The sequence below is a fragment of the Labeo rohita genome, chromosome 1 (genome assembly GCF_022985175.1).
Source record: "Labeo rohita strain BAU-BD-2019 chromosome 1, IGBB_LRoh.1.0, whole genome shotgun sequence".
Lineage (NCBI taxonomy): Eukaryota > Metazoa > Chordata > Actinopteri > Cypriniformes > Cyprinidae > Labeo > Labeo rohita.
This window is the reverse complement of record NC_066869.1, coordinates 42,167,141-42,194,986: the sequence shown is the minus strand read 5'-3', so window position 1 is coordinate 42,194,986 and position 27,846 is coordinate 42,167,141. Positions and strand designations below refer to the sequence as shown.

At 35.0% G+C, this 27,846-nt stretch overlaps 2 protein-coding genes across 4 annotated transcripts; one reads left to right on the top strand and one right to left on the bottom strand.

The window, feature by feature from the left end:
* trim2b (tripartite motif containing 2b) lies at positions 1-19,682 on the top strand. Of its 2 annotated transcripts, XM_051108496.1 has the most exons (13): positions 1-159; positions 6,004-6,162; positions 6,503-6,550; positions 7,535-7,695; positions 8,782-8,933; positions 9,298-9,478; positions 10,767-11,529; positions 14,271-14,374; positions 14,460-14,627; positions 14,717-14,885; positions 15,036-15,106; positions 15,251-15,391; positions 17,231-19,682. In XM_051108496.1, exons 3-13 carry the CDS (start codon positions 6,511-6,513, stop codon positions 17,381-17,383), a joined length of 2,103 nt encoding a protein of 700 aa, XP_050964453.1. In that variant the 5' UTR covers positions 1-159; positions 6,004-6,162; positions 6,503-6,510; the 3' UTR covers positions 17,384-19,682. The 2 variants fall into 2 exon arrangements, with proteins under 2 accessions (XP_050964453.1, XP_050964457.1); XM_051108500.1 differs by lacking the exon at positions 6,503-6,550.
* rnf175 (ring finger protein 175) lies at positions 19,553-27,846 on the bottom strand. Of its 2 annotated transcripts, none has more exons than XM_051108509.1 (9): positions 27,438-27,846; positions 25,785-25,822; positions 25,221-25,371; positions 24,980-25,134; positions 23,305-23,412; positions 22,852-22,972; positions 22,151-22,284; positions 21,871-21,972; positions 19,553-21,467 (listed from the first exon to the last, which is right to left on the bottom strand). In XM_051108509.1, exons 1-9 carry the CDS (start codon positions 27,456-27,458, stop codon positions 21,347-21,349), a joined length of 951 nt encoding a protein of 316 aa, XP_050964466.1. In that variant the 5' UTR covers positions 27,459-27,846; the 3' UTR covers positions 19,553-21,346. The 2 variants fall into 2 exon arrangements, with proteins under 2 accessions (XP_050964466.1, XP_050964474.1); XM_051108517.1 differs by having other exon boundaries at positions 25,221-25,362; positions 27,438-27,840.

Sequence of the window (27,846 nt, the reverse complement as noted above, 5' to 3'; positions counted from 1 at the left end):
CTGTAGTGCAGAGAGAGGGGGAGTGAACAGAAACGAAAGGAGACTGTGCAAAACAGCCCCCCACCCCGCCTCTACGGGAAATGGGTCTCAGGCTGATGAGTAAGGCAAGAAGCTCCTGTAGCGCTTGTGCATCTGAAGCTACGCAGCTATGGAGGAAAGGTAAGACTCGAAATACAGACAGACACCTTGAAAGCAGCACAGAAGACAAAGCTGGTTGTTGTGCAATCAGGGAATTATACAGCAGCATCTGCGATACACCAACGCACCATGTTTCCATGGGAAGCAAGAACGGGGGTGGGGTGGAAGGAGAGGAGGAGGAGGAGGAGAGGAGATGGATGCTCACATATGCACTGTGATGAAAGATGTTACTGTTGCGTTCGCAGCCTTGTTTCTTTAAATCAAGTGGTTTTGATGCATGTAATGCATGAAGCCTGAACTTAACCTTCACTATTCTGTTGAAGACAGCATATGACTCATGCAATCATAAAATATCTTTTTTTTTTTTGGATCTTTCTGATAGGCCTCGTGTATAGCAAAACTGCTACTTGTTTCTGTAGCTCTGCACGTAATCTAATATTCTTTTGATTTTATTTGTCTGCCTTTTACACATACTTACATCTTTTTGCTGGCAGCTTCTATGTACTGATTCAGCATGATGGCAATATGCTGTGCTGCTTGGCCTAAATGCAATCAATCTGGCATAAAAAAATCAAGAAATCAATCTTTGCACTGAAATCTGTACTACTATTTTGTAATAGCATACTTACATAGAAACATACAGTAAATATACAGAAATACACAGTAGAAATATACCATAAAGTATATAGTAGAATATATTTAAAATTAAAAAATACTTACATACTGTAAAATATATCATGCTTCTGCAAATTAATTGGTATATGTGTAAGAAATTATGCCTCTGCCTCTTAGAAAAGTAAAGTACCAATATATGATTGAAACAGGAAGCACTTTACATAATTAGGGAACACAAAAAGTATTTATTTATTTCTTTATTTTGGATGCAATAGAGGCACAAATTCAATTTGTAGATGGAGTGTTAGATGGACTAAAAACCACCTTTCTAGACTATATCTGTGTGTGTGTGTGTGTGTGTACTTGTTTTTGCTACATTGTGGGGACCAAATGTCTCGAAATGATGTTTATCTGAAAGTGTAACGATGCAAACATGTTTTCTGTTAGGACTAGGTTTAGGGTTAGGGTTGGGTTAGGGGATAGACAATATCGCTTGGTCAGTATAAAATCTATAGAAGTCTATGGAAAGTCCCCATAATTCACAAAAACAAACGTGTGTGTGTGTGTGTGTAGATAGATAGATAGATAGATAGATCAACTACTGCTCTACAGCCAGGCTGATTGCATCACTTCTCCCTTTTCCAAGAGAAGAAACCATTTCTTAAAATTTTCAGTCCTTGTCAGAGACTGGTTCTTGTCCCTAGTCTTCTTTGGCAGCCTCAGTGGTGTTTGGCAGAACCAGGACATGAAACATGGATCAGCGAACACATTACTGGAGTTACGACATTTGGGCACCTTCAGCATGAATGCTGTATCTGTCTGAAGGCATCTGGCATTTCTTCTGAATGGCCTTCCTACATTGTCCTTCAAGACTTACTGCAGCGAACCAGCTTCCTGCCGCCTTTACCACAGTAGTTCATACAAATGATCCTCCTTTTTCAGGATGTTTCATCTAAGTGAGTCAACCCACCAGCAAATCAGTACACAGAGGAATACATGGTGGACCCCTTCCTACCTACCTCCATCTTTAGATGAAAGCAAACTGAGAGTAAAGTGGGCGTTTCTTAATTATACTTCCAGGCGTTTTCTCAATCCCAAATCATTTGTTTTCTCTTTTAAGTGTTTCCAGACCAGGCTGCAGTATTGGAATTGCATTTAATTACCATCTCTGAGCCTTGTAACTTTTTTTAATTCATTACATTTAATCATATTCTTTATAATCTTTAATTAAAAACATTAACTTCCTCCTCCTCATAACCTCCTCATTTCTTCTATGATGACTTGTGCACTGGCAGTGGCACAAGCAAACAACAACAATCCAGTCAATTTCGATTTAACATTTCATGCTGACTTTAAATAAAAGTTTGTTGTTTATCAAATAAATTTTCATCCGGATTAACGTGGGTTTATTTAACATATGGTCAAACCTACATTTGGAGTTTCATTACTGAATTAAAAAAATAAAGCACACTGGTTACAAAAATGTATACAACAGATAAGTTTGTGAATGTTTAATTTGGTTGATTAGACATAGATTATCTGCCTAATGCAAGTGAGAATTGTATAAAACTGAATATTATACAGTTGAGGTCAAACGTTTACATACACTTTGCAGAATCTGCAAAATGTTAATTATTTAAAAATTAATTCATTAAGAAAAAGAGCTGTGGATCATTCAGCTAACAACACAGTATTAATAATCAAGTGCACGTAAGCTTTTGAATGGGGTCATTTTTATAAATTCAACTATTTTTTTTTGTGGACTATGTGTAAACATCTTTTATGTGAAATATCTTATTCAGGTCAGTACTAAATAAACAATAACATGCATTTTGTATGGCCCCTCTTATTTTTGTAAAATAATTAATATTTTGCAGATTCTGCAAGGTGTATGAAAACTTTTGACCTCAACGGTATATTGTAACATCAGTGACATGCAAAATTGTTTAAAACTGCTTAGAAATGTATCATGTTACTAAAAAATCTTTAAGATCAGGATTTACATAACAGTTATTAGAGTTATGAAAAGAGTTGATGAAAAGCTGATAGTTAATCATTAAATAAAAAAAGAATAAAATCAATAAATAATAATAAAAACATTGGAATAAAATATGTACTAAAAATAAATATTTTATTGTTTACATGCATATCAAGTGACCATTAACCAACATTAGAGAACATGCGAATATGTTGTTAAATTACTGATTATTCAGGGGGAACTTGAAGTAAATATTTGAGCAGTTTAGCTGACAAAAAGTTTGAGCATTTTTGCTTATGCTTTTGTAGTAATGGCAGCAGAGCTCCTAGGCTAATCAGCTAGTATTATTGTAAGGTAGCAAGTTATTAACTTAACAGTATGCTACGCTGACTAATCAGAGTTAACTGGTTACTTTGTAGGCATATTTGAAGGATTTTCAAAATACACTTTCTGAAATCTACATTTTCTAAAAGTTTAGCACCTATTTTTGAGGCCCTATTTTAAACCATGTTTTGGGAAGTACCGGTCAAGACAACATTATTTCTTTTTTATGGATTTGTAATATGTAACGCTGGCTGTGAAAGTTCATGATTATGACAGGTTAGTGCTTGTGCCATCATGAGAATGACATGTCATTTTTGTTCTGCGTGCTAACAGGAAAACTATCTGGTGCTTTTGGATCTTCTGTCCAGAATGCATGAGTGGTTTTACCCTGGGGAGATTCTGCTTCAGTAACTCTAAATAGTCCTTCACAAAATCGCTTGCCTGTCTTTGCCAGGATCCTTATGGTTAACGTTCCTTGTCCTTTGTCATTATGATCTCTAAGATGGAAAGAGGGGCTCTGCTTCTAACACTGAGAGCTTTTTGTGACAGAAATGGCATTGTCTGAGGAGTAATGACATATGGCAGCTCAATATTCCATTTCCTTGCATTACATCATCATATGAGCGTTATCTTTTCATCCGATTCAATTCCCCTGTGGCCTCATTCCCATTCAAGTTTAAATTCCCAAGTAACTTACTTTATCAGTATTCATGAGTAGTTGTGCGTTTTGAATAATTTTCCAGCGATTATGTGGGGTACTATCACAACATATTACTTCTTTATAATATGAGTGCTTGTAGTTACTGATTCAAAGCTCAAGAAACACAAAATATAATTGTGACCCTATTGGCATTGTGAATATAAATGACTGAACCAGTTGTAGTCCAAAGCAAATACAGTCAATGTAATGTTTAGTCGTTTAATCCTGTTTTGCCTAAATTTCATTAGTCTAAGAGTGTCTTTAAACCATTTGCATGACATCATGGGAAAGAGCCATTTATTTTAGTCAAAATTCAGTCTGTTTTTATAGTGGGCGTGAATGCAAGCCGTTAAAGGTCAAAACCGTGGGTCATCATGGGTTTTTACCCCCATCTGTTGGTAAAATACATTGAAATCAGTACCAAAGATCATGGTGAACCTAAAAAAAGGACTTTTGTGTTTATTCATTGCTGTGTGTCTCAGTCAGAATATTACAGCCTTCTGTAAATTATTAATGAAGTTCATGTGGTGAAGAGTGGTATTTCAGTCTATTTAAGCTTACATTGTTATATAAACAGCTGGATTTAATAACAAAGTGGCAGTGAACAAACTAACCTTCACACACATTTTTAACTCTGTGTTCATATTTTACTGCAGATTGTGGTATTATACGCTACTTTTCAAAAGTTTGGTTGTGTTTATTTGATCAAAAATTTTGTGAAATATGATTATTTAAAATAATATTACAATTTTCTGTTTTAAAAGATTTTGAAATCTAATGTATTTCTGTGATGCAAAGCTGAATTTTCAGCATCATTACTTCAATCTTCGTTGTCATGATCCTTCAGAAATCATACTAATATGCTGATCTGATGCTCAAAAAACATTTCTGACTACTGTCACAGTTGAAGACATAAAAGCGTTCTGTTAAAATGTGTTCAAAAATACTTCAGCTATGAGACTGTGCTCATTTACGTGCTTTCAGCACATAAATTGCAGAATGAGAAAATATTCATGTGACTGCAGCTCATCTTAGTAACCATAGTAACCTGTAGGTCTCTGTGAATTTGTGTGTAACCCAGTAAGATTATTTTTAACTCTCATTCATGTTTCGTAAGTTAATTTATAATGGTGTCATGGTGAATCCATGTTCTTTGGACACCAAAGATGTTATGGTTTATCTTAGATTTTGCCTGCTTTTCTGCATTCTACAGTTTTTTTTTGTGTAGACTTTAAAGGAGACCTATTATGCCCATTTTTACAATATGTAATATAAGTCTCAGGTGTCCCCAGAATATATCTGTCTGTGAAGTTTCAGCTCAAAATACCCCACAGATCACTTATTGTATCATTTTAAAAATGCTCGTTTTGAGTGGAAGCAGAAACACACTGCATTCGTGCATGTCTCTTTAAATGCAAATGAGCTGCTGCTCCCCGCCCCTTTTTCCAGAACAAGGCTGTGCCTTTACACCTCATACTTCAGATACACTGCCAAAAACATATGGTTGATTTTGATTATCTTGTCTGTCGCACTGAAATCATGCGTTTTAAAGCCATATTAGTTAATTTCTAACATAAAGTTTTCTGAGCGCACAAATCCGAAGCACGCGCACAGAAAGCTCCTGTCACACGGCACGTGAGTATTAAACTAAATTCTCTTTCATGTCTTATTGCACTTAAACTGTCAGCTACACACAAGTTTATGTTAAAAGCACACCGGAGATACAAAAGCAGTTGAGTATGTCTGTGAAGGTAAACAGCTGGGAAAGAAACCGCATGTTTATATTAGATCTGTGTGGCAGCAGTGTAATATACAGGACATAAATAAATATATCCACTGCTCTCTTGTCTCCTCTGAGGCTGGGACTCTAAATAGTATTCTGTGCTCATCTGTGCAGCCAACAACAGAACAGTTAGCATGCTTTACTTGAACTTTCGTTATGGCTTTAGAACTGCTAGACTGTCATTGCTCGCGAAAACAAACTGACGCTGCCGTGGGTGGAAACATGCAGATTAAGGGGCAGTAATACCACCTAGCAAAATCAGACACAATTGGGTTTTTTTTTTTACATGCTTTTACATGTTTACCAAAACAGTGTTACTGGGTTGTCCTGGTGCATGGACTGGGGGACACAATTATAGCACTTAAACACGTAAAAAGTCAGATTTTCATAATATGTCTCCTTTGATATTGTATATGTTTCAGTGTTTATGTGTTTTTTCATCTATAATCTTTCTTTTCTCCGTAGGGCCCAGTGTCAAATGAGGGGAGACTGTAATTGGCCCCTGCAACCTGTGGTCTGTTTGTGTCTCCAGTGGATCAAATACACCTTCTTCCCTTAATATCCCTGCGTTTTATAAGAATACACACATTTGCATGCACAACGCCTGAGCCTCATCTCTCTAAGGTAAGAATCACTTCCTTCTGTGAAGGCTTTTAATCTGTTATATGCTTATTTTAAATACTCAGCCTTGTTTCCACTAACTTTGTGGTTTTTATGCCGGATTTCTTTTGGAAAATATTTTCTGTACTGCAAAATGGCAAACTGGTTTCCCCTTTTTCCTTTGTGGTGTCTGTACTTAATATTAGCAACATTTTCCTTTGCCATTGCAAATATTGATATTAAGTGTTTTTTTCTGTCTGTATTGGTGTAGGAAACTAGTGGAACATGTTTTGGAATGATTTTTAGAAATTAACTTCAGTCTTAGAAGTTCAGTTGTACTGTTTCTCCACCTTTTTTGGCATAGGCTTCACTATGGAAGCCCGTTTCCACCACAGAGTAAAAAATATAAAAGGTAATGGTGAAATATAGCTTTAAATATGAAATAAAATCACACTTGTGAGATATAGTCACAATTATAAACATTAAAGCAACTGTATGTACATTTTTACCTTTAAGTATCAATTTCAAAATCATTCTAATGCTGAAACATTTTTTTTGGAGTACGCAAGTTTGGTAAACATATAAAATGACTCAAAAAGAGGTTGATTGCTTTAATACAGCAACAAATGCATGTGTAGATCTATCTACATAATTTAGACTTATTACATTATTCCACTCACTTAAAGGGGACATTGCATGCCCATTTTCCACAAGTTAGTATGATTCTTTAGGGTCTTCATGAAATGTCTGCAACTTACTTTGGGATAAAATTCCTTGATGGTAATGTAAAACAGCACCCTTTTACCTTGTCAAAAACAGCTCTGTTCACAACGACCCGTTTTAGTGCATGTCTCTTTAAATGATAATGAGCTGTTGCTCACCCCGCCCCTCTCCTCCATTTTTTGGTGTATTCGGTGACGCTTTACAATCAAAAACAAAACCAATCCATTGTGTCCTCAGTGGCTTTGATGCTACAGCTGCTCAAGTGTGGAGAAAATGGCGGACAACGTACAACTGGCTGAGGGCTGAAATATGTTAATACGGGACAGTCCGTCAGTGGCAGTGGGCGGGGCCTCAGCAGTATGATGTCATACTGCTCAGAAAATCAAAACAGCAAGATGATTAAGACTGTTTTGTTTTTTGGGGGAATTTTTTATCATTGGGTGTGAAGTGGTTGTGTTCACACATTGCTTAGACACATTTAAATGCAAACACCATGTAAAAGGGATTTTTGCATCTGATGTCCCCTTTAACTGTAGGTGACTTTGAAGTCTCAAAATTACATACAGTTGCTTTTAAAGTTTAAATGAATAATCATCAAACTACTTTCCTCAAAATAATGTCCTATTAAAGCTCTTAGTTAAGGCTTTCCCTTATCTTTTTCATCCTGTTTTAGGTTTGTGCTTTCTGCGTCCTTGTATTGTGGGTGCAGTTTCTTCTTCCAACCGCATGGAGGCACAGCAGGCTTCTCCGGACAGCAGCAGTGAGGAATGTACTGTACTAGAGGCTCTGCCTGGCAAGGGAACAGCGCTAATTTGCTCTCAACACAAAGGAAAAGTGAGAGCTATTTCAGTACACAGTAACAAATTCACATAAACACGCACACACGCGCCATAAAATTATTGCACAGATGGGTGAAATATCTCTCACAGGCAGTGTTTTCCCATGGGCATAAGCTTTCTGTCCCAGAAAAACAAGTGTACCCTGATCTCAGCTGGTCCCACTATAAATATCATTAAGTTAAGAGATGAAGTTAAGTCTGCTCATAGGGAACATTTAGGATGACTGTTCCTACAGAGACTTCTCACAATTTGCATAATATTTCCAGCTTATTCAAGGTGTTTTTTTGTAAATGTGTGATATTTCTGGTTCATTAGCTGCAGTAGGGAAATAACGAAAAGAATGGTGTCAACATTAGGATGTTAACGCAGGCGATTAATTTTTTCATTTTAATGTGTTAAAAATATTTAAAAATATTTAATTACAAATTGTAATGTTAGGTGGGAATAATCATGATAAATAAATTAATTTTAGAAAATTAATTTTAGAAAAAAGTGTGATTAATTAGTTAATTTTTTAAAATCGATTGACATCACTAATATATATATATATATATATATATATATATATATTTTTTTTTTTTGGAGTTTGCAAATATATTATATTATATTATATTATATTATATTATATTATATTATATTATATTATATTATGAAATATATTCTACTTATTCCAAGAAAAGTTAATGATCTTATTTTCAAGCATCACATGGTGACTAAAAGATAAAACTTGAAAATCTTTAAGGAAGGAAAAATTTGAATAGATAAGAATTTTAGAAATATATTTACAAAAGAAAGATTTAGAATAGAATTTTTAATAGAAATTAATTTAATAGAAAAAAAATGAAATGGAACATAGAAGAGAGAGAAAAATGTGTTTAGAAAAATGTATATTTAAAAAAAAATCCAGAAACTGTTTTAACATTTTTTAGAATTATTTGTATGTGAATACATTTTGTAAAAAAAAAAAAAAAAAAAATTAAATCGCAAATATGATATAAAAAAATAGAAAATCTATTGATGCGTTTTAGTACATTTTAAAATGGTTTTACAATAAATCATTATTTTTCTGTGCTGTATTCAGGTGTCTGCATTGTACTGTTTGGCCTGTGAGAATCCAGTATGTGAGGACTGTGTGAATGAAGAACATGCTGAACACCCCACTGATTCACTGGAAAATATTGTGGACCAACAGTTAGCGGCATTGCAGGACAGAGTGGATTCAGCTAAAAACAGGTGCTCCCATGATGCCATTCTCAGTCATCATGTCATTCTCAGTACTGTAAATAGGCTTACAAATACGAAGGCTCACACATAATGTACACAGGTACCTCTTGAGACACTTTCATCTGCCAGGAAGATCAGTTTTGCCACACATTTTACCATATTTAAAACCATTCCACAAATTTTACCTTACCATCAGTACTTGAAGTCTGTAGATTACGTGTGGGCCTCAGACTAAGAAAAAAAAATCCATCTCATAATTGCTTAATTCATTAAATGATTGCTTAGTGATTTAGTGTTTATGTGTTCAATAATGGCTGATAGATGCAGAGACAAATGAATGGATGGTTAATGGACCTGTTTAACTAATTCACAGGCTTCCTCAGATAAGAGAAGCAGTTCAGAGTTTGAGAGACATTCTGCAGCAGTTGAATTCTCAGCGGAGCTCCATAGAGGAAGACATCCATTCCTCCTTCAGCGAGCTCCACAAAACTCTCGATACACGCAAGAGCGTCCTGCTTATGGAACTGGAAGTCACTTACGGACTAAAACAGAAGGTATGTGCACAGACAAATGTTTTTAGTAGAGTTTGCATGTTGCTAAGCAGTATGATACTGTACTGTAATCATGATTAAAATACATGCCTGACACAAATATTGTTACACTTTTAATTAGATTAAATGTGCATTCTTTTTTGATATTTAATAAATTATAATTAGGGCTGTCATGATTAATCGTGATTAATTGCATACAAAATAAAAGTTTTAGTTTGCCTAATATATGTGTCTACTGTGTGTAGTTATGTATATATAAATACAAACACATTTATGTTTTTTTTTAAGAAATATTTACAAATATATGTATTTATTGCAATGTGTATGTAATTCATATTATGTATATATATATATATAAATAAAAATAACATTTTTCTTAAATATATACATTAATTTGTGTGTATTTATATATACATAATAATTACACACAGTACACACACATTTATTAGGCAAACTCAAACTTTTATTTTGTATGCAATTAATCACGATTAATCATTTGATAGCCCTAATTATAATATATTTATATGTATTTAGTATACACTAACTTTCAAACATTTGCGGTCAGCGAGATTTTTTTTTATTGATATACTATTATAGTTTTTGTTAATATTTTGAATTAGATTTTATATAAGATATTATTTTATATTAATGCTGTTTTCATTTTATTTTAGTTGACGTTTTAGTCTTTTCTAATTGTGTTTTTGTCATTTTTATATTTTTTTAAGTTTTTATCAAGTTGTATCAAGTAGTTTTAGTTATTTTAAATTTGAAATATTTTCTTGGCAACTAGCTGAAATAAAATAAGTTTTTTGGTTTTAGTTTTAATTACAGATAATAACCCTACATTTATTTAAACATATTTACAGTAAAGACTGTAATACTGTAAAATATTATGTTTTACATTTTTAAAACATTTCTTCTTATTATTACTATGTTGAAAACGGTTGCTTCATATTTTGTGGAAACCATGATTTTTTTTAATTAATAGAAAGTTTAAAAGAACAGAATTTATTTGAAACTAAAATCTTTTATAACATTATAAATGTCTTTGCTATCAGTTTTAGTCAATTCAGTGCTTCCTTGCTGAATAAAAATTATTAAATTCTTTTAAAAAATTCTTACTGACACCAAGCGATTAAATGGTCATGTATATTTATTAAATGGATGTTTATTAAAATATATTAGCATGTTAGTTTAATATAAATAAAATATGGTTAAAATTATCTTTTTTTTTTTTAAATGGTCGTATCTTTTGAAACATTCCTACTGTTTAATTTTGTGTATCTCAAAGGTTTTGCAGGCTCAGCTGGACACTGTTCTGCAGGAGGAAGCTGCCATCAACTATAACTGCGGTCTGACTTGCGAAGCCCTGGACAGTGGAAACAAGGCTGTCGTTATGCAGACCCATAAAGACGTGGGAGAGAGACTCAGCGACCTGGCCAGCCAGGGCCTTCCTCTTCAGCCTGAGGAGAACGACCAACTGGATCTCATGATGGAGATCGAAGGACTTCGCAAGTCCATCCACAACCTGGGAACTATCGTCACCACCAATGCTGTGGCCAGTCAGACCGAGGCGTCAGGTGAGGGTCTGGAGCAGTGCGTCGTGGGCCAGCCGGCAACGGTCATCATAACCACAAGAGACAAATCTGGAGGACTGTGCAAGACGGGTAATGCCATCATCTCAGCTGAAGTCTGCACGCCGGATGGCAGCGTTGCAGACGGCGAAGTTGTGGACCATAAAAATGGGACGTATGAATTCCAATACACGGTGAAGAAAGAGGGAAATTTTAGTCTTGCGCTTAGACTTTATGATCAGCATATCAAAGGAAGCCCCTTCCAGTTAAAGGTCACCTGCTCTCCGGATGATTCTCCACCCACCACCACCGCAGCCAATGCTGCATCCACGGGTTCAAGCGATGGTGGGGCGAGGAAACGGAGCGCAAAATCCCCAGGGAGCAGAAGCCGACAGAAAGGCGTCAGACGGGGAGGAAGCTTGTTCAGCACCCCAAAAAAAAAAGTGAACCCAATCGAGGATGACCTCATTTTTAGAATAGGTACATACAGGAAAAAACTAACGGAGATTGTTTAATAAATCATGAACTGCCTTTTCCCTGTTGAAAATGCTAACAGCTTCACTAGTTTTGCTGCCTCTTTCATCTGGCACCAAACCAGTGTTATTTTGGTAACACTTTACAATAAGGTTCATTAGTTAACATTAGTTAACTAGTTTAAATAAACAATACTTGTACAGCATTTATTAAAGGAGAAGTCCACTTCAAAACAAAGATTCACATATAATTTACTCACCCAATTGTCATCCAAGATGTTCATGTCTTTCTTTCTTCAGTCGTAAAGAAATTATGTTCTTTGAGGAAAACATTTCAGCATTTTTCTTCATATAATGGACTGATATTGTGATTTTGAACCTCCAAAATGCAGTTGAAATGCGGCTTCAAACGATCCCAGATGCGGTTGTAAACGATCTCAGCCGAGAAAGAAGGGTCTTATCTAGCGTAACAATTGGTTATTTTCATAAAAATAATAGTTTATATACTTTTTAATGTCAAACGCTCATCTTGTCTTACTCTGCCCAAACTGTTTTTGTTCCGGTTCATGACAGTTAGGGTATGTCGAAAAACTCCCATCTCATGTTCTCCCTCAACTTCAAAATCGTCCTGTAACGCTGTTTTACCTTTTTTTGTTAAGGGTGTTTGATCTTTGCATGTTCACTTTGCAAAGACTGGGTCGGTACTTCTTCAGTGATGTAGGATGATTTTGAAATTATTTTTGAAGTTGAGGGAGAAAATACGATTGGAGTTTTTCAACATACCCTGACTGTCTTGAGTCAGAATACACAGAGTTCAATGAGAGCAAGGCAAGACGAGCGTTTGAGAATAAAAAGTATTTAAATTGTATTTTTTTTTATGACAATAACTGATCGTTTAGCTAGAGAAGACCCTTCTTCCTCGGCTGGGATCATTTACAACTGCATTTGGGATCGTTTGAAGCCACATTTAAACTGCATTTTGGAAGTTTAAAATCGGGGCACCATATCAGTCCATTATATGGAGAAAAATGCTGAAATGTTTTCCTCAAAAAACATAATTTTTCTTACGACTGAAGAAAGAAAGACATAAACATCATGGATGACAAGGGGGTGAGTACATTATATGTGAATCTTTGTTTTGGAAGTGGACTTCTCCTTTAATCTTAAAGTTAATGTTAATGTCAGAATTTATTAATGCATTATTAAAATTAACATGAACTAACAATGAAAAACTGTATTTTCATTAACTGACATTAACAAAGATTAATAAATACTGTAATAAATGTATTGTTCATTGTTTGTTCATGTTAGTTAATACATTAACAGAACTGTTATTTTAGTATCATTGATATACTATATAGTTTTCATATAGTTCTATATAGTTTTTGGTAATAAATTGGTAATTTTTTTTTTTCTTCTTTTCACAATTTAACTTTTTAATTTTAGGTATATTTTTAGTAATTTTGCTGTGTTTTTGTTATTGTTATTGTTAAGTTTTTGTTTCTTTCTAAATATGTCTTTTAAAATTTGTTTTAATTAGTTTTAGTTTATTGTATTTTAATTATTTTTAGTACTTCATTAAACTAAAAGAAAATGAGAAATGTTGCAATTAACTGAAATTGTGAAAGTTTTGATATTTTATTTCAGTTAAAGTTTATTTTATATCAAGTAACTTAGTAATATATATATATATATATATGTGTGTAATGGGGTGTAATGGTACACATACATGACGGTTCGGGACGTACCTTGGTATTGGTGCTGCAGTTTGGTATAATTTCGGTACAGCAAGGGAAAAACTTTTTTTATTAAATTAAACAGTGGTTTATTAAACAAGTTGCTCTTTCTTTACATATATTTAGTTATAATTGCATTTTTATTAGTGATAAAAATTGACCTCAGCTTATGCTTTAAACTATAGGAAGCCTTTTATATATATGTAGTTTTAGTTAAAGGTTATAACCCTGCACCTTTTTTTGAATTATTATTACTATTTTTATTATTATTTTTTATTTTTGAAAGAAATCTTTTATGCTAACCAAGGCTGCATTTATTTGATTAAAAAAAAGATTCAAAACAGTAATATTGTAAAATATTATAAACATTTAAAGTAAATGCCATTTATTCTTGTGATGACAAAGTTAAATTTTTAGCATCATTACTTTAGTCTTCAGTGTCACATGATCCTTCAAAAATCATTCAATATTCTGATTTGCTTAAGAGACATTTCTTTTTATTATTACTGTTGAAAAACGTTGTGCTGCTCATGTGATTTTTGTGGAAACCATAGCATGATGTTTCCAAATTCTTTGATGCATGGAAAGTTTAATGAACAGCATTTTTGATGTCTTTACTTTTGATAAATGTAACATATTTTTGCTGAATGAGTGTATTAACTAATTTTTTAATCTTACTGACCCAAATTTTTGAACAGTAGTGTGACTACCATAAACCAACCTAGACCAACATGGAAATGCATGTTAACATGCATATTTGTACCTCAGCTACCACATATAAATGACCCAGAATAAATCCAAAATAACATTTTTAGGTTACATGACCTAAAAAAACCTTGCATAACCACCTAGCAACACTCTTGCAACTGTCACGCCACACACATGTTCTTCAGAGAAAGTAAAACTCAAAAAAGTTTAAAGTAATCTTTACTGTACTTATCTCAACAAAGTACTTTAAATGTTCTGATATCTTCATCTCAAGTCTTTTACATAACATCTCTTTGTTTTATAGGAACAAAAGGGAGGAATAAAGGAGAGTTCACTAACCTCCAAGGAGTAGCGGCTTGTTCAGAAGGAAAAATCTTAATTGCAGACAGTAACAATCAGTGCGTGCAGGTAAGAAACCCCTGTCCTGTAAACTTTCAGTCCAGGATGTCTTCATGCAGAATCAGATAACCAAACTCAATCCTCTGTTGATCAGATATTTTCAAATACGGGAGAGTTTCAGAGCCGGTTCGGGGTGCGTGGCCGTTCACCGGGACAGCTGCAGCGGCCCACTGGAGTAGCTGTGCATCCAAATGGGGACATCATCATTGCTGACTATGACAATAAGTGGGTTAGCATCTTCTCCAGTGAGGGCAAATACAAGGTCAGTTATATTTAGTTAGTATGGACAAGCAAATTTCAGAATTAGCGTGCAACTGCTTCATTATGAACAATATTCCAATTTTTCTGAAGGCTAAGCTTGGCTCAGGAAGGCTGATGGGACCAAAAGGTGTGTCCGTAGATCAGAACGGTCATGTTATCGTTGTGGACAACAAGGCCTGTACAGTTTTCATCTTCCAGCCCAGTGGTAAACTTGTCACTAAGTTTGGCAGCAGGGGAAATGGCGACAGACAGTTTGCTGGTAGGTACAGGTCTAAAACATCTGATGAAGGGTTGCAAACCCTGCATTGTAACATACAGATGCCAGATGTGATTTAAGGTGATACAGTTATGAAATCTAATCATTTATTGGTTCTGTATGAATTTGAACTAGCTCTTTCTTTTCTTCCAGGCCCACACTTTGCAGCCGTCAACAACAACAATGAAATAATCATCACAGACTTCCATAACCACTCCGTTAAGGTAAACTTAGGCATTACGTTTTATAACAATGTCGAAGGTCATTACAAATATTTCCATGGTGTTACATGAGGTTTTTTTTGTCTTTTATTCCTGATGTATAATATAATGTAATCTATATAATCGTTACTTTAAACCCTCTTATAGGTTTTTAACGCAGATGGGGAATTCTTGCTGAAATTTGGCTCGAATGGTGAAGGGAACGGGCAGTTCAATGCTCCCACAGGAGTTGCTGTGGATGTCAATGGGAACATTATCGTGGCAGACTGGGGAAACAGTCGGATACAGGTAACGAGTCCTTGTGAAGTCTTGTATTAACTTTGACTGACAGAAACGTCGGTCAATATAAACGCCAACTGCCCGCTGTCTAGACTATCTAGCCGGAAACATTTAGCTAGGACCTTAAAATCTGATTTAATCAACGTCAGTCTCCAATAGCTTACCTTCAAGGATGGTACTTTCTCTCTGCAAAGAATCTGATAGTTAAAATCCTCCACCTTGTGATTGTGACGTCCATGGTTATTCATTATTTATTTTATGTTCTGCACTTGTAAACACTTCTGATTTTGTTTTTACGTTTTGAATTATTCTGACCACACAGCAGTAGTTGAGTCAAAAGTTTTTGAACAGTAAGATTTTTAATGTTTTTTAAAAAGAAGTCTCTTTTGCTCACCAAGTCTGCAGTTATTTGATCCAAGTATAGCAAAAACAGAACAAATGTGAAATATGTTTACTACTTACTTAACTATTTTCTGTTTTAATATATTTTAAAATGTAATTTATTCCTGTGATTTCAAAGCTGAATTTTTAGCATCATTACTCCAGTCACATGATCCTTCAGAAAGCATTCTAATATGCTGATTTGCTGCTCAAGAAAAATGTATTATTGTTATTAAGTTGAAAACATCTGAGTTGATTTTTTTTTTTTAGGTTTCTTTGATGAATAGAAAGTTCAGAAGAACAGCATTTATCTGAAACATTATATCTTTATCATCACTTTTGATTGATTTAAAGCATCCTTGCTAAATAAAAGTATTAATTTCTATCATTCCTTTCCCAAAAATAAAAAATAAAAAATTATACTGACTCCAGGCTCTTGAATGGTATAGTGGTACACTGAAGACTGGATTAATGAAACTGAACATTTTAGCTTTGATCACAGGAATAAATTTTGTTTTAAAATATATTCAAATAGAAAGCAGTTAATTTAAATAGTAAAAATATTTCAAATATTCACAATATTACTGCTTTTTCTGTATTTTGGATCAAATAAATGTGCAGAAGAAACTTCTTTAAAAAATTTTGAAGTCTTACTGTTCAAAAACTTTTGACTGGTAGTGTAAATATAATTATTTATTTTTTCAGGATTCTTTGATGAATAGGTTTGTCACATTTAAACTGGATATTTTAACATGATATACATGAATTAAAGGGGACATTGATGCAAATGGATGAATTCAGAAGTGTGTAGACACAACCACTCTGCAATGATAAAAATCCATTCACAGCTTTTGCTTTTTTAATTCCCAAAAAAACCTAAACAGTCTTAGTTATCAAGCTGTTTTGGTTTTCAAAGCAGTGTGATGTCATACTGCTTAGGCCCCGCCCACAACCTGACTAGCCGTCATGTATTAGCATATTTCTGCCCTCAGCTAGTTGCTGTTGTCCACCATTTCCTCCACACTCAAGCAGCTTTAGCAACAGCGTCTCGTAAGCAATTCAGGTGTTTTGTATTTGGATGTAAAAGTGGACATAAGAGTCTTCATTTTCTCCCGACATGTGAGCCACTGAGAACACAGTGGATTAGTTTTGTTTTTGATGGTAACGCACCACCAAATACACCAAAAACAGAAGAGAGGGGTGACGTGAGCAGTAGCTCATTATCATTTAAAGAGACATGCACTGAAACAGGTTGCTGTGAACAAAGCTGTTTTTGACAAGGTAAAAAGGGTGTTGTTGCACATGACCATTGAGAATTTTTTTAAGTATTTTGCAGACATTTCATGAAGACCCTAAAGAATGACACCATCTTGTGGAAAATGGGCATCCCATGTCCCTTTTAAATGAATACAAACTTACTACCCAGAACATTACAAAATACAATTCAGAAATCATTCTCATTCTCAGGTGTTTGACGGAAGTGGATCGTTCCTGTCCTACATCAATACGGCGGCAGACCCTCTCTACGGGCCGCAAGGTCTCGCTCTCACCTCAGATGGCCATGTGGTAGTGGCTGATTCTGGGAACCACTGCTTTAAAGTCTACCGCTACCTGCAGTGACTTCAGACAGACTGTGATCTAAGACGCAAAGAGAATCAAAGTCCTACTGTATGTGTCCAAATCTTGCACTTAATGTAATGTAATGGTATTCTTCCTCCTTGATTTTCACATATTTGTTACTATTGTCGGATGACCTTCTAAGAAGACTACAGCTTGTAAACACTGTTTATGGGATGCCTTGGAATGCCTTTGCCAAACCTCCACACTCTACACTGTGGAAATAACTGAGACATCAGAATGCATTGGTGAGTGAACTACTACCTAAGCTGAAACTCTGCTCATATGTGCTGCATGTGTGGACCATGCATGCGCCGCCAACTTTTGGACACATCCGAACCCAATCTGACTTCTAGGATGCCATTAGAACACTGTCACACACGTCTATGAACCTTTCAATAGGGATATGTCTTAGAGATACTTGTATCTCATGCAGCCAAGAGAGCAGACAGCGATATCTCACTGTCTCCAAGCTTTAGCATTCCCTCTTCAACCTGTTTGCTCTGTTGTTCGTATCTTACAGTTGACTAATAAACTATTAGTTTGGAATAACTATGATTTCTTTAATGTAATGACATCTTTGATGCTCATCAAGGCTGCATTTATTTGATCAAACATACAGTAAACAGCAATGTTGTGAAATAATATTACAATTTAAAATAGCTTTCTGTAAATATATTTAAAATCCCCCTCTAGTCAAACTTTTTATCCATTAAAACTGATCTTTTATTACATATTTAAATGTTTTTTCATGTGAAAATAATTTTCTCATGCCTTAAAACGGCTTGAATGTAACTCTACCCCCTTGTCTCATTTACTATACGCGGATATATGAATATGCAAATTAGCCCGCCCCCACGCAGTCGCACCACCGGCCTGAGCCCCCCTGATCCACAAACTGTAGTAAACGCGATATAATGACGAAACACGGATAATGACTGATAAAACTGTGTTTTTACTAGCGGACAACTGCAGTAGATACTGTAACATTTGTTAAAGTTACTTACTTGATGATGTTGTGCCCTCAAAATGCCTTGAAGGCTCGAATGCAGGGTGTTATTTTTCAATTTAGTGCCTAGTGGTTGTGCTCCTGTTAATGCTTTATACGCTCTATTCAATGCTCTATTTAATATTTGGTTTTGTGAGGATAACCCTATTGGTATATTTTGCATGCTAATGATAGGAATCTATACTTTGACGTTATTGGTTACTTAGTTTGTGACGTAGCAAAAAAGGGCTGTTTCAAACCGTTTTTTTAGCTTTGCATCACAGGAATAAATTTTATTTGAAAATATATTCAAACAGAAAATAGTTATTTTAAATTATAATAATATTTCACAATATTACTTTATTTTTTATCAAATATATGCAACTACAGTGAGCATAAGAGACAATCACTAACATTAAAAAATCCAAATTTATTCCAGACTTTTGACTGGTAGTGTAGGCCTGATTATAGTTTCACAAATGCTGATCATATTCCACTTGTGTCTGTTGAATTCATAATTTTCTGTGCAATCAGTGCAACTGCAATAAGAAAAATGACAGTGTGGTATTGAAACATCACCAGTAACATTTGAATCGTTTGTCCTGTGACTTACTGTGTGTACGTGTGTAAGCGACTAACAGTAGATTACACAACGCACTGTTGCCTTGCATACTTATAGAATGAAACTAGCAGCATATGCCTCTTTATTTAGAAAATATTAGGACTCTCTATTTTCCTTACAAATGCTATTAAAAACTGGAAATATCTATATATTTGTGTATTTATCGTAAATAATGTTTCAAAGATGTTTGGGTTTCAAATGCAAACGTAGTTAAAAGCCAAACATTTTCAAAGAATTGATTTTGATTTGTCGATCATTCTCTTGCGTGTCCCAGGATTCTTAGAGGCATGATTCACATACTGTAGTAGTAATGATGTCATACAGATTTCATCATAACTGAATGGCAATAGTATTTCATCATCATTACAATGCAAAGGTTATTTTTTTGCTCTTGTTTTTGTATTCAAATTCCAGAATTTGTTTGTTTTGTTTTGGTACAAGCAAAAATTGTTTTGCATATGCATAATGTGCTTTATTTTCTGTATATAAGGATTGTATGTAAAGAATGTTTTGTATGGTCATCGGAAAAGAATTTTACTTGAATGTTATTGTTTTATGTCTGTACAAAAAAAAAAAAAAAAAAAAAAAAAAATCAGCCTTAACATCCTTGCAATGTTTATCATTGTTTTGACTTTATTGATGAAAATGGTTTCAGTAGAATATTTAATTGAATTTAGTTTATCTAGTTGATGTGTGCCTGTTTACGACGTACAACAAAAATACTGCTTGGACTGTGTTGATTTTTTATTAATATCGCTATCACACCATATCATTATCATGCTAATGTACAGCGCATTAAAAAGTGACTTTGGAAAAGCTTGTCCTGTATTGTTTTAGATGAAATGCAAATGCTAGTTTTTATTTGCAACAATTTTATTGTCACTTTAAAACAGATATTTAAATGAAAAACTACTGAACAACAGGTCAAGAAAATAGATGTTTTCTATTTTAATATATTTTAAAATTAATTTATTTCTGTGATGCAAAGCTTAATTTTCAGCATCATTACTCCAGTCTTCAGTGTCACATGATCCTTTAGAAATCATTCTGATATGCTGATTTGCTGCTTAAAAATATCTTATCATCAATGTACAAAACAGCTGTGATGTTATATATACAGTTGAGGTCAAAAGTTTACATACACCTTGCAGAATCTGCTAAATGTTATTTTACCAAAGTAAGAGGGATCATACAAAATGCATGCTATTTTTAGGTAGCACTGACCTGAATAAGATATTTCACATAAAAGACATTTAGTCCACATGAGAAAATCTATAAAAATGAGCCTGTTCAAAAGTTTACATACACTTGATTCTGTGTTGTTACCTGAACAATCCACTTTTTTTTTTTTGTTTAGTGATAGTTATTCATGGGTCCGTTGTTTGTCCTGAACAGTTAAACTTCCCGCTGTTCTTAAGAAGTTCTGTTCTTAAACCAGCTCGTAATGCATTATTTTTCCTTCATGAGCATCAGTGAGCATTTAAATTTTATGGAATAGTTGCATATGAGTTGCTCAGTTGTCCTCAGTGTGAAAAGATAAATATCAAAATCATATATTCATTGTTGGAAAGGGTTGAAATACACACAGAAAAAGCAAAAAATTTTTTTTATTTTTCTAAAGAACAGCAGGCAGTTTAACAGTTCAGGACAAACAAGAAACTCATGAACAACTATCAGTGAACAAAAAAAAAAACAGGTGTGGATCATTTAGGTAACAACACAGTATTAAGTGTATGTAAACTTTTGAACAGAGTCATTTTCATATAGTTGAATGATTAATGATTAATTCAAATCTAAATTCAGCCTAAATTTTTTGAATAAACTAATAATACACACCCTAATTTCCTAATCTTTGCAAACTTATACAGACTCCAGTCACATCAGTAGCCACATAAAAATGGTTTATTTTTCACAGAGCGGGTCACTTCCTGTATTTTGACAGTTTGGCCAGCTCAACATAAAACAAAACAAAACAAAAAAAAAATACTGATTTGGCGATCACTCCTCCTTACCCCTCATCATATTACCCAAATTAAAACATAACCATTCAATATCCACACCTACAGAAAATACACCAGTACAATGTTAAACTGTTAAACAGACAGACAAAATGAGGCACAGTTTTGATTAGGAGTGATAGACAGCAGCTTGATGGGCTTCTGTATGTCTTTGTTGTATCATCATAGGTCACTTTTGAAAGATTTGTGTGTCTGAGTCTGTATCTGTGTATATAATAAATTAAACAGAAAAGAGGCTGTTTGTTTTAATTTATAAACTGTAGATGTCAAATTTACAAATAAATATGCAAAAGGTCAACACATGCACAGTTTTAAACAGCGTCAAATACTGTAGGTGTTTATTCAAGTCCAAGTGAAAAATTTATTCCGTGCACGATTCCGATTATGATGGGTTGCCAGGCCACCAGGTATCTCAACCAATCCAGAAGTTGTCCATATAAAACATGTGTTCTCTCCCAGCTGATGCTCAGACTTAAGGTAGAAATATTACAAAAAGCAACCTGAAAACATGTTAAAGGGGTAGTTTGCACAAAAATTAAAATTCTGCCATTAATGACTTATTTTTGTTTTCTTTGTGCACAAAAATATTCTCGTAGCTTCATAACATTACGGTTGAACCACTGACGTCACATGGATTATTTTAATGATGTCCTTACTATCTTTCTGGGCCTGGGAACATTTCAGTTGCACTGCTGTCTATGCAGGGTCAGAAAGCTGTCAAATGTAATCAAAAATATCTTAATTTGTGTTCCAAATATGAACAAAGCTCTTACGGGAAGAGTAATTAGATTGAGTAATTAATGACAGAATTTTGAATGTTATGCATGTAAATTATGACAATTTTAACCAAATTCAAGGATACGGGTTATTCATCATCCGTTTGAGGTCCACCTTCTCATTGCAGTATGGACACGTCTGCTTTTTTCCCACGATGCACCAGCCACGAATACAGAATTCATGAAATCTGTTGATCATGGTTAAGGATAAACTGAATAATTGGACAAATTTTACACATGAACAACTGCTTATAGAAGCTTCTACTTTATACTTCCTCATATAACTTTTGTCCATATAACAATAAAACTTCTTGTTTCCTGTTAAGAAAAACATAACAGGGGAGGCTGAGAGGAAATGAAGGATACATGTGGTTACAGGAGAGCTGGTAGGTGTCCTCAATGATGCCTTCCTCATCAACATCCACAAAAATCCTCTGACCACACACGGCACATACATCATTACTAAGGTTTCGGGACGGCATACCACCCATGTTATAGTACTGAAGAAGACAGACAAGAAAAGAAAAAAAGAAAAAGGAATTGTTCACCCAAAAATTTAAATTTCCTGACAATTTACTCACCCTCAGGCCTTCCAAGATGTAGATGAGTTTATTTCTTTATTGGAACAGATTTGGAGAAATTTAGCATTGAATCACATGCTCACCAGTGGATCCTCTGCAGTGAATGGGTGCCATCAGAATGATAATTTAAATCAGGGGTGCTCAACCCTGGTCCTGGAGTGCAGCTCCAACCCTGACCAAACACACCTGAACCAGCTAATTAGGATCTGAAGGAGCAGACTGTTGTTCAATTAGGGCTGGAACTAAACTCTGCAGGAAGGTTGATCTCCAGGAACAGGGTTGGGCACCCCTGATTTAAATGTCCCCATGAACCAACAAACTCATCTACATCTTGGATGCCCTGAGGGAGTAAACTGTCATTTTTGGGTGAACTATTCCTTTAAATATTGCAAATAATACAAACAATACATTGATTTAAGACTTAAGAATGACATTACTATGAGCATGTATGAATGTTGTAATATAACATGATGTACATCTATTTACCCCTATTGTGGATGCCATGTAATCTGAGCAGATTTCAGCAAAGTCACGTCCCATTACCCCATAGTACAGACCGTAAAAAAGCATAATCACACCCACATCCATTGAATCCTCTGCTTTAATCCTGAAAAAAAAAAAGATATACAATAATATAATTACAAAGTAGCTAATCCTACATAGGGTCTGTACAATTGTTCTTGGAATGGCAGTTATACAATCAATGCCATCCTTTGTAACATATGTCACCCCAGAAGTATGAATCCATTTCTATTCACACATACAATAACACCAAGGGAGTAATTCCAACCAATTAGCTTTCCTTTGTGTCACATTACCATGGAAACTACTGACTCACTAACTCAGACGCAGCCAAATTCTGTGTTTAGGATTTTAGAATCAGAATGAAGGCACTGTTTCTAAGAAAATATGTAAACAAGATTTCCGATGTTCACGCACCTGAAAAAAACATTGAATCCAAACATGGTAAACATGATGGCGAGATATCCGATCACACCCACAGCGTAGCTCAACTTGTAAATGAGGAGGAACCACTTATACACCATCCTGCAGAAGTGATATAGGCTTTATTTTAGTATGTATTCTACATAACACTGCAAAAGCAACACATTCTGTAAGGGGCATTACACATCTATTAATGCACTCATGAAACTTACCTACAGAGGTGTTTTTATATATATTCATTTGCATTTAAAAGGAACCCTGTGACCTGTATGGCTTAATATAATGTAAATGATGTATTTTGCTGTAATATTTAGAAGAAAACCCATGAAAGAAAAACACTGTATTCATATTTTGGACTATGGGGGATGCCATTATTTCGATGATGTTAAATGGTTGCACTCTGTGAGCTACTGGCGCTACCTGTTGCTATTTTTACCGTAACACAACTCTGAATACATACAACTCGGAAAATAAAATACTGAAATGATGCCAAGTTGTGTGGCTTTTGGTTGCAGTTTTCAGTCAAAGGGCAACAAGAGAAGCAATGTACAGTAAGTCCTCACTGCTTTCTTAGTGATAAGACGAGGAGAAAAGAATGGGAAGATGCCTGTGGACAATTTAAACTTCCTAAAGACCTGCATCTTCATTATCTTCACTGTAGCCCTGAAGCCTTTGAGGCTTTTACACCAGAGCTACTGAAAGAGCTTACAACCAGCAGAGACAAGAAACGCTAGATACCATCCTGGCAAGATTGTCACTAAAGGAGTTTCTCAGCACGGATTTCACTCAAACTCCGGGGGTGTTTAGACTACTTGTGATGGGAAAAAAAATTGGTACAGCATTTGGTTTAGGACTACGCTTATATCCATCACCACCTGTAAGCTCTTTCAGTAGCTGAGGTCATTGTACCCGTATTTTCAGAGTTGTGTTGCAGTAAAAATAGCAACAGGTAGCTCCAGTAGATCACTGAGTGCATCCATTTCACATCATCGAAATAATGGTGCCCCCATAGTCCAAAATATGCATAAAATGATGTGGATTTTTAAAATGTAAATCTTTCATGCGTTTTCTACTATATATTTCGGTAAGAGACCTCAATTACGTTACCATAAAAGTCTTAAAGGAGAACTCCACTTCCAGAACAACAATTTACAAATAATTTACTCACCCCCTTGTCATCCAAGCATTGTGGCTGGCATCACAGAGCTAGTGCTAGACGAGCTTTTGTGCTTAAGAAGTATTAAAAAAATTATTTTCTGAAAAAAACTGACAGATCGTTTCGCTAGATAAGACCCTTCTTCCTCAGCTGGGATCGTTTAGAGCCCTTTGAAGCTGCATTTAAACTACATTTTGGAAGTTCAAAATTGGGGGAACCAATAAAGTCCATTATATGGAGAAAAATCCTGAAACACTGTCCTCAGAAACCATAATTTCTTCACGACTGAGGACAGAAAGGCATGAACATCTTGGATGACAAGGGGGTGAGTAAATTATTTGTAAATTGTTGTTCTGGAAGTGGAGTTCTCCTTTAATACCTGGGGTTCCCATTAAAGCTTCTAAACCTTTTTGTATCCAACAGAAGATAAAAAGTGATAGAAAGGTTTGGAACAACATATAAGGGAGTAAATGCTGACAGAATAATAATTTTATCTAGTATTTCAAGCAATACCGTGGTGTTCTGCAGGAAAGCGGCTTGCGTGTGGCTCTGAATATGACATAGCTGGTTATAACAGAGAACATTCCCCACGTAGACAGGAAACGCCACCAGTATAGCTTAATGGTGAAGTACAGAGGAACCACCCACATTTGCAACAGTGTGACCATCTACAATAGAAACAACATTAACAATATTCATTAACTTTTTTATATTAAAGCATTAAGAGTCCTGTAATATATAATACGGCACTTACATTGTAAGATCTGCAATGTCTTTGTTTCCACTGAACCAGGACAATCTGAGCAACCACTAGCGTGGCGATGAGAATCAGAACCATCTCGGCATGCATGGCCTCATGACCTCTGTGCTTCACGTGCAACCTCTCGTGCTGCATCCTGGAGTTACTCAAACACGTAAAGACAAGTCAGAAACAGTCAGAGAATGTTTATGCCATGAATTCAAAGCTAAAAAAGATCAACACTCTAAATGAACAAAACGATAAGCTAATGATACAGAAAAATAGGCCAGGATGTTGTGAAAAAGCTTTTGCTCAATTTGCAGGATCATACACGAGGCCAGACCTACTGAGGCCACCTGCACGATACTGACGGTGTTCATTTATAATAACGACACGCATGTGCTCTAGAAACTATTTTTACACAGAAGGTGACAATCATAAGGTAGTATTGTAAAAAGACAGGTTGTGACAGTTTAGAATAGCTAAACACTCTTCTAGAACAACTTTTATATTTCTATCTAATAAATAAATACATTCTATTCAACAGTGACAAAAAAAAGATTGATAATAAGTACTTACTTCCAGCTTTCCCTGTGGGACATTTTCAAAAGATCATCCTGTGAAGAAACAAAATGAACAATCAACACGCAATATTTAATCTTTATATTTGCAAGACTGCAATTTGAAAGGCTTTATCAGCATGTTTAATTATTCTACAATTATTATGCTTGTAGTTTCTATGACCATATAAGGTATCACCTTTCAGGTTTTACAAGACCTCTGGTCTTGATTAAATTTGCATTCACATTGATTTTTCCTGAACAACAGTCATTATTGACCACTATTGACCAGTCAGAATACAGTTTTCCAGCAAGTCACATTGTGGAGCACAGCTGGGTCCCACAAGTAAAAATTCTATTCAGTTTCTCCATTGGGGAACTGATTTTTGACAATAACTTATAAACCATTAAAAACAGACCTACTGTGAGCTACAAGGTTGTTAATCAATAGTACATATTTTTGTTGAAGCCATCGACTTGAGTTATTTTAACTTAATGTTTTTAACAGTATTCCTGGTGAAAAACTACATTACCCACAAAAAGCTTTTCTATAGCTTCGCTGAATTAAGGTTGAACCACTGATGTCACATGGACTATTTTATCAATGTCCTTACTACCCATCTGGGCCTTGAACGTGGTAGTTGCGCTGCTGTCTATACAGGGTCAGAAAGCTCTCCGATTTTAACAAAAAATATCTTAATTTGTGTTCCGAAGACGAACTAAGGTCTTACAGGTTTGGAAAGACATGAGGGTGAGTAATTAATGACAGAATTTTTATTTTTAGATGAACTATCCCTTTAAATGAAGGCTTTATGGGAAAATGTATTGGAGAAATAGTTCAGGAGCCAAGGCAAATAGCCAATCAGAAACAATTATTCCAAAGATAAGTAACTAATCATATAAATTGATTAAACAAGGTGAAAATCTTCCCCTTATAACCTATCTAGAGCACATACTCTGATGCTGGCATCTCCTTCAGTATGTCATATGAGTGTGAGATAAACATGGCCATGCTTGTCCACACCTCTCTATGACGCGTCAGCTGAGCTGACCTGAAGAGAGCTTTTGTGGCTTTAGCTGTCAGATGGCCCTTTATACAAGCTACTGATCATACAAGAGTATCTTTCAAATCGCAAATCCTAACACAGAATATATATAAAAAGGGTCAAACAGGCATGCACTTATTCGTAAACCAGACGTGTACATTTGCAGTTTATGTTTGTCCGGTCCTTCTGACTGTCCAGTGATACACATTAAATAAAACTGCCAGGTAATAAAATAAGTGTGATAGGCTCTGCATTTCTAATTACAGTATAACCTACATCACAGTCATATGCTATGATTACAGAAATCTACAAATAACGTTACACGTATAGACAAACAAACACGTTAAAATGCGTTTTACTCGTAGCCAGTTTGCACAACAAACAGCCCATAGACAAGCTAAACTAAACTGGCCGTTTCCCATAATAATTAACGTAACTAACGTACACCACACGCCAGCCTGTCGATTAAACAGCAGTGTAAACAGACTCGTTCATTGTAATGGCAGCATTCTAACGTTAGCTAGCTGCTTACGCTAGCTGCTGGTGTAGAAAAGCAGGTTAACACAATTAGGGCCAGGCATCAAATGTCTCAGAAGTATCAATAGATACAATACTGAATCGAATACCTGAGGTTGTAAGCCAGCCATTATTAATATCGGTCTAGATTCCAGTCATCTATTAATGGCTACGATTCTGCCGGCAGACATCCTGGTCGAGTTCCATCGTTGTCCGATTCGTGAACGAATCATTCTTGCGATTCTAATCTTTTCATTGAATCTTCTGGAGTCCCTTATTAAAAATGATTCGCTTCCAAATCGGAATGGGTCCGAGCAGTTTTCGAGTCATCAACCAGCGGACTCATTTGTTTGAACCGTTAGACATGTCCGAGAACTGATGAGTGAGCAAAAACGTTTTCAGCTAGTATGGTCAAATTCACTTTTGTTAGATGTAATGGTGCATGGTTTTTTAGGTTCTAAAATACGTTTTTATTAGCTGAAATATACAAACTAACTATGACATGAATCCAAAAAGGTA

Bases quoted from the DNA above. Each gene is read 5' to 3' on its own strand.
- trim2b (XM_051108496.1), top strand. From the start codon at position 6,511: ATGGAAGCCCGTTTCCACCACAGAGTAAAAAATATAAAAG. The intron at 14,628-14,716 runs GTCAGTTATATT...ATTTTTCTGAAG, and splicing joins CCAGTGAGGGCAAATACAAG to GCTAAGCTTGGCTCAGGAAG. The intron at 15,107-15,250 runs GTAAACTTAGGC...ACCCTCTTATAG, and splicing joins TCCATAACCACTCCGTTAAG to GTTTTTAACGCAGATGGGGA.
- rnf175 (XM_051108509.1), bottom strand. From the start codon at position 27,458: ATGGCTGGCTTACAACCTCAG. The intron at 25,135-25,220 runs GTAAGTGCCGTA...TTTCTATTGTAG, and splicing joins GACATTGCAGATCTTACAAT to ATGGTCACACTGTTGCAAAT. The intron at 23,413-24,979 runs GTATTGCTTGAA...TCACTTCTGCAG, and splicing joins CTTTCCTGCAGAACACCACG to GATGGTGTATAAGTGGTTCC.